The sequence below is a fragment of the Tamandua tetradactyla genome, chromosome 2, assembly GCF_023851605.1.
Source record: "Tamandua tetradactyla isolate mTamTet1 chromosome 2, mTamTet1.pri, whole genome shotgun sequence".
NCBI lineage: Eukaryota > Metazoa > Chordata > Mammalia > Pilosa > Myrmecophagidae > Tamandua > Tamandua tetradactyla.
In genome coordinates this window covers 62517493-62535035 of record NC_135328.1, presented here as the reverse complement: position 1 = coordinate 62535035, position 17543 = coordinate 62517493, and the positions used below count along the sequence as shown (strand labels likewise).

At 40.9% G+C, this 17543-nt stretch overlaps 1 protein-coding gene across 1 annotated transcript; it reads right to left on the bottom strand.

Moving 5' to 3' along the window:
• Positions 1–6137: 6137 nt before the first annotated feature.
• Positions 6138–17475, bottom strand: BAG1 (BAG cochaperone 1). The gene is made up of 7 exons (XM_077147949.1): positions 17075–17475; positions 15618–15746; positions 14323–14405; positions 12634–12747; positions 9741–9848; positions 7751–7813; positions 6138–7137 (listed from the first exon to the last, which is right to left on the bottom strand). The coding sequence occupies exons 1-7, from the start codon at positions 17181–17183 to the stop codon at positions 7048–7050; spliced, it is 696 nt and encodes a 231-aa protein (XP_077004064.1). The 5' UTR covers positions 17184–17475; the 3' UTR covers positions 6138–7047.
• Between the last annotated feature and the right edge of the window lie 68 nt (positions 17476–17543).

Genomic DNA, 17543 nt, shown 5'->3' with positions numbered 1-17543 from the left:
GATGCTTCCCATAGATGTACACTGTTTACATTCCTGTGGCTAAAAGGTAGATCTTGGCCATGACTAGAGCAAGGGGACTGGGAAATGTAGCTTCAGCTGGTCAGCTACGTACTAAGCTAAAATCAGGGGTTCATTATTGTTGGAGGTGAAAGTGGATATCGGTGACATCCAAAAGTCTCTGCTAAGTGGTAAGTTCCTCTGTATTAGTTTTCTAGGTCTGCTGGAACAAAGTTCCACAAACTAAATGTTTTAAAACAACAGAAGTTTATTGTCCTATAGTTCTAGAAACCAGAAGTCTGTCTGGAGGGGAGAATCCTCCCTTGCCTCTTCTACCTTATGATAGTTTACCAGTAATCCTTGGGCTTCAATTTCCAGAATTCTCCCGTGTCTCTGTCTGGGTCAGACTCTCCCCTTCTTATAAGGATACCAGTCATATTGGGTTAGGGCACACCTTAATCCAGTTTGGGCTCATTTTAATAACACCTTCAAAGAGCCTATTTCCAAATAAGTTCACCTTCACAGGACTGGGGGTTAGGACTTGAACATATCTTTTGGGAGGACATGATTTAACCCATAATACCCTCTTACACCCAAATGGTACAGTTCAGCCAAACATCTCCTCAGTGACCCTGCATCCCAGGCTTCTGCTCATACTCTGAGAAACCACAAAGATTAAGCCTGGCTAACGTGCCAGGCACCACACTGGAAGAAATACCTAACCCCCCACTTGACAGATGTGGAAACTATAGTCCCATCTCTGGGAGTCATCCTGAAACACAAGTCTGGCCCCCTAAATACCACCTATGGTATGTGACCCAGCTGCCCTGGCCATTGCTCATTGGTCAAAAGGTTCTTCCCCAGGAATTTTCAAATTGGGAATAAAGAAACAGAGGCAGTTCCTCACTGGTAGTGAAGCTTTAAGATGCACAAAACTGAGGCTACTAGCAGCCATGTCTCCCACATTGTGGAAGAAGCAGGACTGGGAGAATGATGCTGACATGCAGAGAAGAGATATGGAGAACAATTCCAAGCAGCTTGAGTTATCCTATGGATAGGATAAGCTGATATCCTGCTTATAAAGTCTCTATTTTGTCCACTCTCTTCGGAATTAGGTTTCAGATGCTTTCAGCAAAGAATCCTGACTACTATATGAGGGAGGGTTTCTTGGAGGAGGTAACTTTTAAGCTGCACCTTTAAAGATAAGTAGAAATATTTGACTAAATAGAGAGTGTGTGGGACAATTTTTCTAGCTCTATGGGCTGAAGGATCAGTTTATGGTATCACAGATCCCCATTTACTCCTCTATGGTAGACTTATGTCCCAGGCAGGTGGGCAGCTGAAAAGGGGTTTCTTTCCCTGTTCACAGGCAGACTGTACTGTGGGTGAACAGCTCTGTATGGGTGGGCCCTGTGTGCACAGGCCCTTGTCACCACCCTGCTATCCTTCCAGCAGTCTTATTTTAGGGCCTCTTTTCTCAACCCTTAGATAAATGACAATAGCTGTTGATACTGCAAATTCCAGTGCTTACAGAGCTTTAGTGGCTGAGCGCATCTTGTGGAAATTTCACTATTGATGTGTTCATTCATCAACATTCATACATTCTCCAAGTATTTATTCAGCAGCTACTATCTACCAGATAATGTGCCTGAAATATTGCTGTTAAGAGGAGGATCCTTACAGAATTTAGTCAAGTGTGAAAGGCAAACATTAATCAAATAATCCCACAAGTAAATTATTAGACATGATCAATGTTTTAAAGAAAAAGTTGGGGGAAAAAACATACGGGATGCCATGGGAGGATATCACCTCTCACCTGGGAGTCTGGTCTGGTCTCAGAGAGTAGGTGAGGTTTCTCCAGAGAGGAGACATTTGAATTAAATTCTGAAGGCTGAATAGGAGCTAACTGGGAAAGGGATGGGATGAGGAAAGTGTGCTAAGCTGTCCAAGCAGAAGGAATGGCACATACAAAGACCCCAGGGCAGGAGAGGGCACAGTGCATTTGAGGACCTGAAAGAAACCAGAGTGACTGACAGCAGAAAGCAGAGGAGAGTGGTCTGAGAAGAAATGGGAGAAGGCATATCAGGCTAGGGACTTTGGCCTTTATCCTAAAATAAATGGGGAGCCACTGGTGGTTTCTAAGCAAGGAACTGACATGACAAGATTTGCACTTCACAAAATCCCTTCGGTGGCTTTATGGAGAAAGGACTAGTGATGGCCAGAGAGGAAGCCCAGAGTAACAAGGGATATACAGAGGGAGAGAGAATATGGAAGACAGGAAGGGAGGGATGGAGATATGGCCCCCTTGTCAGTTGGGATCATATAGAGATTAAGAGCAAAGGGTCTGTAATCGAACTGCCCAGGTTTGGGTCCTGGCTTTGCCCCTTATTCTATGACCTTGAGCAAATTACTGAACCTCTGTTTCCTCATCTCTAAAATGCCAGATAATATCTATCTCCCAGGTTGTGTGAGGATTAAATGATTGATACATATAGAGAACTCAGAACAGTGTCTAGCACACAATAACTTCTCATTAAATGTTAGTTGTTAGTGTGTAGAGAGAAAGCACTTTTCCTCAGAGCTGCTGGGAAGCTGGTCTAATTTTTCTGGAGAAAAACTCAGCAATGGATATCAAAAGCCTTAAAAATATTTCTACCACTTTGACCTAGTAGTTATCCATCTCAGAATTTACCTTAAGAAAAGCAACCATAAGTATAGATAAAAATGCACGTAAGAGATGATAAGTCATCACTACATAGTTTTTAATTATGAGAAACGGGAGACAACTTAATGTCCAACCGTGTGCCCCAGCTACACAAACCCTAAGAGCAGGGCCCAGGTCAGAACCTTCTCTCCTTTTCCCACTGCACAGCACTGGCTGAGACACATGGCAAATGCCTAGCACCTGAGCTCTTGTAGTTCCAGCACCTCCAACTCCTCTGTGACTCATCCCTCTACTCTCCACTGGCTCCCTTTCTCCAACAAAGATAATGCCCCAAGTCTTTTAGAAAACTCCCTTGACTATCTTTTTCTAGCTGTGTCACCTCTCCCCTTTCTCATTCATACATCTTGAGGTTGTTCACTGTCCCATCTTCCTCACCTTCCATTATTACTCCACCCCTGAAGTCTTTGTTCTCTAGAGTTGTTTAATAAAATCCTATCAATTTATCATCCCTCAGCTTCAAATCCTCCCTTCAGTACCTCTGTGATAATGGGCTGGATTCCTTAAGTGTTTCTGTTTCAAGCATAGTATTCAGCTTTGTCAATAGAGGGCATGGAGAGACACCGTAGGAGGGAGCTTCTTTTCTTTGTTCTGGCATACTCTGTTTTGTGTTTTCTTGCTCTTATTGCATGGCTTATCAGCTGTGAAGGTGTGTGGGTTCATGAGATGGTGGACTGCTTTAGCTGAGGCCCACCTCAGTCCCTCAGTGAGCACAAAGAACCAGCATGAGGTACTGACCATCTTCTGGTGTCCTTCCCAATGCGGACACCATGTGCTCCAGGTCTTGTGCCCACAGTGGCACAACTCTCTCTGCTCCCTGGCCCACAAGCCTCAGCTTACCTGTTCCCAGAGGGATGTTCTCAGCTCTGACCCAGGTCACCCAGAAAATTTCCTCACTCTCCCGTGAACTGCAACCATACCTTCTTCAACAAGTAGGTATGTTCACCTGCTTGCTGGGCTGTCCAAGCAATCCTCCTGTACCAGGTCCATCCCTTCAGCTCTTTTCTTTTTATTAGTTTTAGTACTTTACATAATTGGGGGTCAGTGGCATGTTCCACAAAGCCAGTTGCATACTATAATAAAACAGTCCGCTACACTGTCTTTAGTTCAGTCAAAGCCAGTGGTGGGCTAAACTGGTGGTTTTGAGGTTTTGGGATTTTATTTTTGTTTTTTAATGTCTGTGTGTGGGCAAACTGGGTTAATAAGCTTACATAAATCTCAAAGCCAGATTCACAGATCTGCATATAAAGCATATCAAAGAATTAAGGTACAAAGGAACCTACAAATTCATTTGGAATCATAGGAAATGATAGTCAAATCACAGATTAGAATTTCTCTGAAAAATCTTTCTGGAGAGCTGAGCTTCCTGACAATACATCAGTGTGCTTTTATACACAGGAAAAGCGCCCATCTACAGACACTGGAACAATGTGAACATCTCTTATAGCTCTTAACAAATTTTCATGTTTAAAACTTGTTTGCATTTGACATATTTACAAAACGAACTCCATGAATGCAGGATTGATTCATCTCTATTCTCCATACCAAGAACAGTACATACAAGCAGCAGGGAGAAAGGGAGGAATAACAGCTTAGAGAGATATTATCTCTTGGGAGTACCTTTTTTTTTTTTTTGCTTTAAATAATCGGATTTTATTGGCTCATGGTTTTGAGGCTAGAAGTAATACAGAATAATGAGCAAGGCTTGCTTTCTCCTCGCAGACCAAGCACTCTCACATTGGCTGCCAGGAATCCTTGGAGTTCCTTGGTTTATAAATCTGCCTCTAGTCGCATGGCAGTGTTCCTTCCTAACTTGCTTCTGTGATTGTGGGTTCTATTTCTAAACCTTTGGGAGTCCTTTTAAAACTGGATTTAAAAAAAAAATGCCTCTGTAACAAGGCCATGTAATTCCACGGAAAAACTTAGACCAGCAGTCAGGATCTAATCCTGTTTTTGTTCCTAACTTATTCTGGGAACTGAGTGGGCCTTAATTTCCTTTTCTGTTAAATGAAAAATTATGGAAAATATTTTTATAGTAACAGGGCAGTAGAGTGAAGATGGTTTACCTAGGCAAGATAAAAACACAAGCCATACAGAATTTAACTACTTAAGAATAAAATCATAATTGGAAAAAGAGAATATTAAAACAAAGGAAAACAGGAAAAAACCTTAAAGAAAAGGGAAAAAATTAAAAGAAAAACAACATGGAAAAATAACTGTAAATTCTATAAATGATCAAAATCCAGCATTTAAATAATTCTTAAAAATCATTAAGATGAGCAATCCCAGAGAAAACAAGCACAGGGACTAACATGCAATTCAAGGAAAAAATTTCATTAACCAATACACATATGAAAAAATAAAACAATATTTTTTCACACTTAAGATTGGCAAAAAATTTACAAGACTGATAATGCAGTTATTGCTAATTGTATAAAATTGGCACACTCATTTTGGAGGGCAATTAGTTATTATTTATGAAAAATTATCATGTGTATGCCCTGTGACAGCAAATGTCAGTCTACAAAGATATTCATACATGAAGAGGTACATAAAAAGAGGTGAACTGCAGCATGCAAAAGACATATATATATATGGCCTTCCACCCTATGGAACACTACACAGCAGTTTAAAAGTGGAAGATCGGGGAGATAGCTAATGTATTAACAGGTTAAGACCTCCCAGACACATTGTTAAAAAGATATGAAAGTTGCAAAATACCCATGGTGTAATTTATGTTTAAAAAAAAAAACCTGGCTGGTGTATGTGTTCATCTTAAGGAAAAGGTCTAGAAAGATGTACACCAGAGTGTTAATAGGGGTTATATCTGAGGAAGAAAGACTGGAGACAGAAGAGAAATGAAGAAAGACTTCCACTTTACTAGGCTGCATTATTTGAATTTTTCTATACAAATGCATTCAATGTACTGCTTATATAATTTATCAAAAGTTTTTCAATTTTTGTTAAATGAGAGAGATGAGCAAATCAGAGTTCCAAACTGTTCTTTAAGTACTGGAATCTATTCTAACAAACTTCAATGTGGAATCTAAATGCATTAGTAGCTACATTTTTCTGAAGACACGCTATACTTTCTTCACTTTGCTAAGTGTATGATATGCATAAACTCATTTCACTGATCCTATTAAGTACTACTACATCAATATTTAAAGGAAACTCACCCAGAGCCATACTGCTAGGATATAAAAAATGATAAATACTGAGCTGCTCTGAGCAAAGTTGGGAACAGAGTGGACTAGGTTCTAAGCCTCACTCATTTGTCTACCCCTCCGACAGCTTGTCCTAGGTTCCACCCATCCAGGACCAAATTCCTGAGACCCCAGTAAATCCTCCTTTGACAAATGAGGTCAGCCTCAACCTGTCCTCTGGGCACTGTAGTAAAGAATGGAGACAGTTGAGATTCCTAGCACTCTAGGCTATTCAGGCCTTTATTAAATAAATTACAACTAGAACAACAGAGAGCTTTTTTGACTCATACCTCACCAAAAAAAATTTAAAAAAAAAGAAGTTTTAGCACTTTTGCTTGCTAATGGATGCTCAAACCCGTTTTTTGATAACAATGGTGGTAAAACAGTCACAAAACAGGACAGGAACAGCTTTGAAGGAAATACATCTCAGAAGGGTGCAGTTAACACTTGAAAAGTTCATGGCTGGCTTCACCACCTTCCTGTTTTCTCTGCTCTAGCTGCCCTCCCTGCCCACCTACCCTAAGCTATGGTTCTGATGTTGCTTCAAGTAGAGAATCAATCTTGAGTAGTAGCCATCTGGAGATGCACGGCTGAGCAGGGTCAGTGGAAGGTATAACAGGGTCTATGAACCAACAACCCAGCCAGCAGTAGATACTTCCACTACATGGAGGCTGAACACCTTTTCCAAGCCATTCCCAACATTCTTGATTCAACCCAACCCCTTAGTGATTCTGGTTTTACATCTATGGACCACAGGATCACAAGGATAAAAAAGCCTTGTGATATGAAGACCTGGGTGGCCTATAAACCTGGAATGAACCCAGGATGAGGCTCTCACTAGCCCCCATAAAAGGACTCAAAGTCAAAAGAGCTGGGAAAACTTGGGCAGAGGAAGTCTTCTCCAGACAAAGTGGACAGAGACAGAATGAGAAAAAACAGGAGCTCTACCCTTAAGTTTGCCAAGGCAATACTTTTTCCTTGAGAACAGGTATTGGAGTAGGAAAACTGGCAATTGTCTTTGTTCCCAGCACCTCTGGAGAAATCAGGTAACTTCTGTTCCAGGTGGACAGAGCTGGTGTTGCTATTCTTCAAGGCAACACAGCCCGTCCCTGCTTCCTCACTTCACTTAGCCAGAGCCAAGTTTGTGGACTGTAGCCGTTCTGTCTCCTGGCAGATGTTCTGCTCCACTGTGTCACACTCAGCTAAGAATGCCTGAAAGATAAACGTGGGGCAGTGAGGGCCCACCTAAGGCTTACCAACCACTGTCCATTCAAGGCTCTTTGTTCAGCCTTTCTGGGGAACCAGTGAGTGACTGACTTAAAATAGGCAGGAGAGAGATAGAGACAGGTAGCTGGCCTGGGCTTCAAGAGAAAGGCAGGGAGGTAAAAGGGAGCATTTCTGACAATGGTCTAGGCCAACATACCCCCAAAAGGCGGTGAGAGCAGGAAGACCTACCTCAGGGCCCCGTAACTGCTGCAACTGCACAACTCCAGGGACACTGTATAGATTGCATTCTACATGAATGGGGCCTCCTGGAATTGTGTAATGTGTCAGCCCTACATGCTCTCTAATCATCTTCCTCCCTTAATGGTCTAAATTCAAATATAATTACATAATCATCTTCCTCCCTTAATGGTCTAAATTCAAATATAATTACAAGGACATGAAAGAGGTCATCTCCAATATTTTGGGTTCATGCTGAGAAATAAACAACACCTCCAAAAAATCCATGCCATACATCCCACTCTTACACTACCCTACTCTACCTTGAATTGATAAACACACACGCACATTACGCTTTGTTACGCTGTATGACTCAACTCACCTGAACCTTTTTCACCAAGCCCTTCCTTTTCAGTCTACTGTCTTTGAAATTTTCTGGCAGAATCTATGGAAGAATAAATTGACACATTAACATCCCCAGTGAAACTAATGTAAAAAAATGTCAAATACCCACAGTGCACCAAGAAAATCACAGGACCACAATGAGACTGAGATATATGCATTTTCAGAAACAGTTGCCCTGACTCTGTATCCTACATGGCCCTTCCCATGTCTTTATCCCTGTTAAAGATGCCTTTATTCTCAGGGTCTGGGCCACAGAAACTGAGCAGTAACACAGACTCTGTTTCACTGTTTCCTCTATATGGATACTATGCCCTGGACAGACCATGTGCTCACTGTGGCAGGAAAAGTACCTTCTGCTGCTTCTTTATCCCTCACAGAATTCCAAACACAGCAGTCACCCTTAAAAATGATGCATCAGGGCGGGCCGCGGTGGCTCAGCGGGCAAAGTGCTTGCCTGCTATGCCGGAGGACCTCGGTTCGATTCCCGGCCCCAGCCCATGTAACAAGAACGGAGAAACAGAATACAATAAAACAAGAAAATGTTTAAAAATGTTTCCCTTTCTTCCTTCCTTCCTTCCTTCTATCCTTCCTTCCTTCTCTCTGTCTTTAAAAAAAAAAAAAAAAAAAAAAAAAAAAAAAAAATGATGCATCAGTCACTTTTAAAAAGTCTTTATGATTATTTTACATAGTTTTGAGAACTTTAAAGCCACTTTTCTTTAACCTTGCATTTGCATAAAAAGATTTAGCTTCTAAGTAAAGAGCAAATTATGATCATATATTTTGCTAGTCATGACCTGTTTGACTACAGTGGTTTTTAAAAAACGCACTTTGGCTATAAAACTATGGATGACTTGATCCATAAGATTTAAATGTGCCATCAATTTAGTACTCCTAGGCATGAGCTTGATGAATATGGTATTCTGTAATTATTAAGCGCCACACATTAGTGTGTCTTAATTGCCCTTTGCCTGAATTTAAATGATCAATTTGTTATTGTTGCCGATGTGAATATTGTGCATAAACTTACTAAAATTATGTAAAATTATATAAATAGAATTGGAAATACTAAGTTCTGTCTATATAGAAGTAATGAACTTATTGTACCATAATGCAATTATGTATATGGCATTCTGTACTTCCTTGAACTGGATCGTATGTGCTTAGTTTCTCCAGATAGTTTTGCATGAATATTTTCTTATTTAGTTTTTGAATTCATTATTTGTATTGTGTTTACTACTTGTGATCATGTAGTTGTGCCCTATTTTGTGAGAGAGTTTAGCTCAGTACATACTGTAATTTCTAAACTCTGATTTGAAATTATTTGACTATAAAGATAAGTGATAAATTACATGACTCAGCATTTAAATCTGTATAGAGAAAAGGGAAGGATCCTTATTGAACTGCTGCTTTTGTTTTTTTTTTTAAATATGTTAAAGATATATTAAAAGAACAATTTCTTTCTTAAAAAAAAATGATTCATCAGGCTAGAGATACTATTACTATCATCTGTAAAAAAGCATAGGGCCAATGATTCCCAATAGCCTCACAAGCTCCGCGTAAGACAGAATTCTCGGCAAGTGACAAGCTCAGTAGAATGTAAGTCACATGAGTTAACAGGGAACGTGAAGTCCTGTGTTTCTTCGACGATGAGATGAGACTGAACCACCAGGGTACCAGTTTCATGAGGATTAAAGATGCTATTAACATACATAAATGGAAGTGACAATAGCTCTTGGTTGGTGGGGATGTAAATGTTTAGAAATCAAGAATTGTCTTCTCTTTCTGTGTTTTCACCAAGAACCTAGCACAGTGTCCTTGACATAGCATATTGAGCACTGCAAACAATAGATGCTCAATATCCTCAGGTTGATGGGTTTTCTCAGGCAATAGGAGTACATTACTGAGAAAGTGAAGCCAACTAAAATACAGTCAAAGAAAAACTAGGTTCTTTTCAGTTGTATATTTACCAGTATGTCAATCTCCTCTAAGATCTTCATAAACTGCTCGATAGTTGCTTTTACTCTCCTATCAAGTTTGCTGAGAGCTTCAGCCTGCAAATCCTTGGCCAGAAAACCCTATGGAGGAATAGCACATTAGCAAGCGTTTGTGAGGCTGATGCAATAGCCTAGGCCAAGGAACTGATAAAACTCCCACATCTGAGTCCACGTTCCTCTGACAGATGAGACCAGATCTCAGCATCCTTAACAACATTGTACCAGGCTACAGGCCACAATATCTCATGCGTCCCACTGGGGCTGCATATGCCTCCTGAGGCCTGGCTCCAGTGAAGCCACTACATGCATATTCCCACACATTAATAGCAGAGGTTAAGATCACAGACTTAGAGTCTGACAGGCTGGTTTGAAATCTGGCTGCCACTTACTGGTTTGGCTCTCGAGCAAATTACTTAACCTAATTGTGCCTCAGTGTTCTCATTTATAAAATGGAGATTATGATACTCACACATCTAAGGGTTACTGTAAGGATAAGGGATATATGTTAAACATAATTCCTGATAGAGACATTTGCTATCAAATGACAACATTTATGTTATTTTTAATAAAATGCCTTGTTGTTCATATTGTTTAGCCTAAAGATCAGTTAGCTGGTAACAAGAGGTGAACAGCAGGGATCTCTGAGGATGTTTATCAAAGCCAAGAGCTATGGAAAAAGATTTGACAATGTGTAGCAAGAGCTTTAAACATTACCAGCAATTCTAACTCAAGAATTTATTCTATAAAGACAATCAGAAATGGTCAAAATAGAGTCATGCCTAAGGACATTCAAAGAAGCATTACACAAAATGGAAAAATAACATTAGGTGATGAACAATAAGGAATTGGTTAGGCAAGCTACAATACACTCATATATCATGAAATATTATGCAAGCTTTGAAAAGCATGACCTTTTTTCCAATAAACTACATATTATTTGATACATATTATATATTCACATAGCATGTAATCATCCAAAGTGTACAATCAATGGTTATCAGTATCATCATATAGCTGTGCGTTTATCATCACTATCAACTTAACAAAAAAGCATTAAGTTTCAAAGCACATCGCAACAATTGTTGTAGAGCAGATTTCAGAGTTTGGTATGGGTTACAATTCCACAATTTTAGGTTTTTACTTCTAGCTGCTCTAAAATACTGGAGACTTAAAGAAATATCAAAATAATTGATGGAGCTGTCATAATTTCTTGCCAACATGGCTGCCGTGGTTGATGCAAGGCAACACAAAATGGCCTAGCCCGCGACCGGCTTTCTCCCTGGAACTAGCGGTGGCTCGCGCCAAAAGCGCTAAACCTTGCACCAAAAGCGCTAACCTGAAACTTGCCATCTGCCCTAGCAACAATGGTGACCAATCCCAGCCCGACACGTGTCCCTGCATGCTCCCAGCCTATATAAGCCTGTGCACTTTCTCAATAAAGTAGACGCCTTCCACTCACCTCTGAGGGTTGTCTCCTGAGTCGTTTCTTCGTGACTGTGCGCTGTGTGCTGTGTGCCTGACTCAGTACGGCCGCTTACCCCCAGCCATCAGCTAACCAACAATAATGATTCAGCAATCATACTCATTTGTTAAACCCTACCTTCTCTGATACAAACTCTACCATCACCTTTGATCTTTCTCCCACTTTTTAGGGGTATTTGGGCTATGCCCATTCTAACTTTTTCATCTTGGAAGGGGCTGTCAATAATATGGGATGGGGGATGGAACTAGTTGATGAAAGTATGATCATTTTTTTTAATTTATTTTTTATTGTCAACCAAAACAACATACAAACATGAACATTCTTTTTTTTAATTTTTTTAAAAACAAAAAAAAAACAAATAAATGCAAACATTCCTATTTTGATCATTGCGTTCTATATATATATATAATCAATAATTCACAATATCCTCACATAGTTGCTTATCCAAAACATGAACATTCTTAACATACAAACATTCCATACATGGTGTACAATCAATGGCTCACTCATCACATAGTAGTATCTTTATCACCATGATCATTTTTTAGAACATTTGCAAGATGATCATTTTAACAGCACAGGAAAATGTTCAGTTTTTATCCAATAAAAACAGAGCAGTCTGCAAAGTACACATAATATTATACGAATTTTTTCTTTCTTTAAGATGGAAAATACATTCCAGGCTTTAATAATAGTTATCTTTGAGCCAGGGCTTTATGGGTAATTTTTATATCTCATGTTAGTGCCTGTTTAAACTTTTGTACAATCAATATAAATTACTGCTGTAATGAAAACACACACACATATCCATTAATGTTAGAAAATTTTAGAGGGAGAAAAAAAGAAATGTGTAGTCTTGGGCTGTTCTGATGCTCACTGGGTTTAGCACCCTATCTCTAAAATAAAAGAATTGAATAGAATGATCCTCCACTAAGATCATGGTCAACTGGGACCTTCCACGAATCAACAAAATGTGCCTTGTCTTACTAAACACACGAAAACAGCCTGAACCAAAAGAAGATAACTTACATTTCAGATGATACATAATCCCAGCACTGCAGAATTCTTAGTGAGCATAAGCAGATGCTGGCTGGAGTATGATAACAGCACTTATAATGCACTGAGTGTGTGTCAAGCTCAAACTATTATTTAAGCCTCATAACAACCCTAAGAGGGATATACCACCATTATTTCGTTTTTAAGATGAGGAACTTGAGACAAAGACAAACTTGGCCATGGTATTAGTTAGAAAGAATGAAGTCAGGATCTGAACCCAGGGAGTCTGACTGCAGAGCCAGCCCTCATAACCACATTATATCGCCTAGTTGTAAAGTCCACAAAATTCTAATAGAAGATAGAAAGTCAAAGTCTGCAAAGATTTACCTGCTGGATTCCAGTGAGTTCTTTATTCAGCCCTTCCAGTTGGTTAGCTATCTTCTCCACAGATTGCTCCAAATCTTTCAACTTCTTTAATTCAACCTCTTCCTCCAGACTGTTCTAAATAGTTTGAGAGTAAAATAAAATCAATTATCACCAAGAACAGTAGCTTGTTATCAAGAAAAAAAAAATCAACCACAATTGGGCTAAACCACTCCATTAGAAAGAATGGTCTCAACTCTGCTGCTTCTTAGAAAGCAAGCCTGAGGGTTATGCATAGAGGTTTTCTATCTACAAAGGCTTCAGATTAGAGAGTAGTTAAACTTGCTGGCAAGGGCCTTGACAGCTTGGGTTCAGGGGCTGGAAACCAATTCAAGTGCCAGATTCAACCTCAGCCTGGGGTTTATCATCTCCAGCCAGAGAGAAGCCTAGAGGGTGAACAAACTACAGGGACAGCCTGTGAGGAACTCAGAATTGTTAAGAAGGGCAGAAATCTACTATTCCTTTAAATGGAATTCTAAATGTTGCCCTCCATCTGAACTCTCCCACTTAATATGATAATGATAACCATGATGACAATAATGGATACTTTTATTGTGCACTACCTACATGCCAGGCACTACCCTAATACTTACACCTCGAAGATTTTTTTTAAACCTTATCACGACCCTAAGAGGGAGGTACTGTTTTACAGATGATGAAACTGAGATGTAATATAGTAAAGTAACCTAAGGTTACACAGCCCAAGAGAGGTAAACTTGAGACCTGAATTGACTTTGCTCCACACACTCCAGGATAGCTCCAATCGAGGATCCTATAATTTCTTTAACTCAATCCTTGGGTCCTTCCCACTGCCCAGCAACATTCCCTCTGACCCTTAAGCAAGAAATCTAGAATATTTTCCCTTCTCTGACCTGGACAATCTATGGCCAGGACCAGCAGCTTTCTGCTTTGTAATACTACCTCAAATTGTTCATCAAATTGTACATTTCTTTTTGTGGGCAAATACCGAGTCCCAGTCCCCTGGGAGTATGAAGTCAAAGGACATTCTTTACCTTTACCTTGCTGATCTCTGCCCTCTCTCCACTCTGAACCAGCCAATTCTTTTGAGGAAAGGGAATTTCATATGACCAATAATTCTACTGTGTCACAATGGAGGGCTGGTTATAACCCTCTCTAATCATCTCAGGGGCTACTGACTTCAGCTGATACCAAGTGACTTCACCAAACTGCTAGCTCTTTCTCTCCTTCAATTATTTAGTCTGAACCTTCCCTTTCAACAAAAAGAGGGGTGGTTGAAGGGAGAAGGGCTCTTGAACTTATACAGGTTATGAACTTCACAAATTTACAGGTTTATTTTAATAAAATACTCTCCTGCAAATCCCACCCCAATTGAGTAAGGCCAGTATCAGGTACCACTTTAATGAGAATTAGATTTACTAGCAAAACAAAAGCCACTTTATAGAGCCAGCACAACCACTCCTAATTTATAGCAAAAGCCCTAGCCAAAAGGAGCAGGGGCTAGAGACACTAGAACAATGAAACTGTTAATTGTTGAATAAATAAGACTATATTTGTTTAGAGAGAGACATTTCACCCATGCAGACTATGGATCCCCAATTTGACCTCTAAACAAACGGGTAAAAGACTTCAGTCACTTGATCCTAAGGAATTCTGGTGGAAAAAGCAATTTACCTTTTTCCCAATTAACATGACCCGGCAACCATTTTGTATTCCAAGTGCTGACAACGGCTGTTCCATTTCCTTCAGAGATTTTCCTGAATAGAAGAGAAAGGTATGCTGAGCTGTTACAATTCCACAATAAACAATGAAACAGATTTCAGCAAGGGTACAAGAAATAGAAAATAGTGTTTACCAATGAGAAGATGATAAATTGGCATAACCTTTTTTAGAGAATGTCTTGACTTAGTAATTTTGCTTCCAGATATTTATCCTAAATTAATAACCAGACATGTGCCTACATAATAACTTTTATACATTAATATTCAGCGTGTCCTTATTCATAATAGTGAGAAACAGCCCTATTATTCAGGAATAGAGGACTGATTATGTTCTAATACATGCATACAATGGGATACTTTGTAGCCATTAAAGCTCATTTTTTTAGGAAATGTCAATGCCATGGTGGATATTGATGATTCAGTATCATAAAGAAAAATATAAAAACTCCATAATCCATATAATCTCAGGTTTGTCAATAAAACAAAAATATGAAGAAAAAAAAGACTGTACAGAAATATATGAAAACATTACAAGGGGTTTAATTGAGGAGAACATTTTCTTCTTTGTGTTTACCTCTAGTTTGAAACATGAATACTGCTTTTATAATCAGAAATAAAATGTTTTAAAAAAGGACAAGGAGTTGCACTAAATAAATAAAAATGCTTCTTTATGATGACTGACACCAAATGTGATATATCTCCTTCCATTACATATCAGAATAATGGACTTCCACAGGATAGAGGTGACAGGAAGTGGGTCTTGGTAGAAATCAGCATCACCCACTGGGTCTACCACATCAAGGCCCTTACTAAGTTCATTTAACACCTTCTCTGTATCAGTACTGTGGCAGGCATGGGAAACACAGGAGAATCTCTGCCCTCATGGAGTTGGTTATTCTGGCAGAAATGTGAAGCAACTAAGAAAACTACTATGTAATAATAATTTTAGTACGTGTTATGCAGCAGTGGTAGCAGGTACCATGTGAGCATATAATGGGACGATCTAATCTAGCCAGGGAAACTGTGCTCCATCCAATAACAAAAAATGGTGCTATTTCTGCCACTTTTCCAAATGTTTGAAAATGTCCAGTACATAGTAGGTCCTCACTAAATATTTGTTGAAGGAATGAACATATAAAGAATAATATGTTTCAGTTTGAAAACTGAGAGAGTTACCACTAAGTTTGGTCAGCAGTTTTAAAACTGCCTTTAGCTACAAAGGCTCAAAGCTGGAAGAGAAATGCGCACCCTTAAATATGAGTTTCTGGAGAGGCAGTGGAACCCCTGTGGTCTCTTCAACAAGTTGGGCCAGGTCTTGCACAATCGGTTCACTACAGCCTTGCTGTGGGGTAACATGAAGGTCGTGCTTTTCATTGCCTGGTAAGAAAGAAAAGTGTTAGACGAACATGACTCTTTCATATAGAACCATATAGACTGACACTTCACTTTATTTATTAACCAGGGTTTCAAGGTCCAGATCATACGTGATGTACTTCCAAGAGCCTGTCCCCATCTGCCCAGCTGGCCTCTGGTGACCTACTCAAGGACTTTCGTTTCCTCTATTTTAACAGCCAACAATAGCAATGATAATGGTTAACATTTTGAGTACTTATGCATAAGGAGCTGTACTAGTTTCATTTCCATACATCATATTATTTAATCCTCAGAATAGATACTATCTATTAGTCTCTACTTCACATATAAACAAACTGTTTCATCCAGTTAAGGACTTGCTCATGGAGACCCAAGCAATAACTGGTCGAGGTGGAACTCAATCCAAGGTCTATCTGACTCCAAAGTCTATGCTTTTCAGTACAAACCATCCTGTTTCCTGGGTTCTGACTGCCCTGTACCCTACACATACTGTCTTTTCCCCCCAAGTCTCTCCCACTGGAACATGGTTGGGCTCAGTAAACAGACAAATGAATGAATAAACTCAAAACTACAGTGAATTTCTTTTTAGAGCACAGGTTCCAACCTTTTTCCAGGTATATGGATAATAAAGGAGGTAGCCTGTATCCACTGCATTACCATCAAGCCTTGAGCCTTTCAACAGCTCCATGAAGTCAAGAGGGAGCAGGAGTTACCAACTTTACTTCACAGGGAAGAAATCAGAGACCTGAGAAGAAGATACCATAAGTTCATTCAAAACTCCAGGATCTGAAACCCCGGTTGCAAGGCTCTGGACTTCTCTAGCTGGTCCTGAGAAAATCATGGACTCAATTCTCCAGTGAACAGAATGTGCTTAGTTGTGCTAACTTCAACAGGCAGAGCCAGAGGCTGCCCAGAGTGTATGTCCTGACCCAAAGCCCACTCATACAGCAGACATGCTAAGTCAAGTAGAGAAAACAAACAATGAACACCCTGCTAGGTGTGAAGTCCAAACCCATAACCCATCACACACACAGGTGTCCAGACACACAGCAGTCCCACACAAGCCTGCCACACATCAACACAAAACTAGGCCCACGACGTAAAGCACAAACACACTCATATCCCGAGGACCACACAAGTGTGAACAGAATACACACATCAGCCACGTGCAAGGTATGCTCACACAAGACTCGGACAAAGCCGGCCACACAGACACAGCGAAGAACGTATACTTCCGGACATCAGGACAAGCACAAGGACGCACGCTCTCAGAGAACACCTGGCCAAACCCACAGACCCCGCACCCACCCGGCCGGCCGCCCGACGCTCACTGTGGGTAACTGTCACGCTGAGCCCAGCGGCCGCTTTGTCCTCACTCCGGGCCTCCTCCTCGCTCTGGGCCTTCTCCTCGCTCCGGGCCATCTCCTCGCTCCGGGCCATTTCCTCGCTGCGGGCCGCGCGGGGACGTACTTTTTTATTCACCCGCGGCCTACAAGCTCCGGCGGCGGTGCTCCTGGTGGATCGGTCATGCCCGCTGGCCCCGCTCCGGCAGGGAGCGCGCTGAGAGGGGAGATGGCCGAGCTCGGCCGGGGGTCCTGGTTGGTTTGGCTCCCGGCCCGACCGAAGGGCTAGGCGCCGGGGACCCCGCCGCTCCCCGTGGCCCCGCAGTTTCCGCGTGCCGCGGCGCTCCGCCAGGCCCGCGTTTGTTGACCGCCCAGGGGCGGGAGCTGAGACCAGTGTAGCTCAACCCCGCCTGGCAACTTCTCGGCCCCGCCCCAGTCGGAGGACCACGCCCCTCAC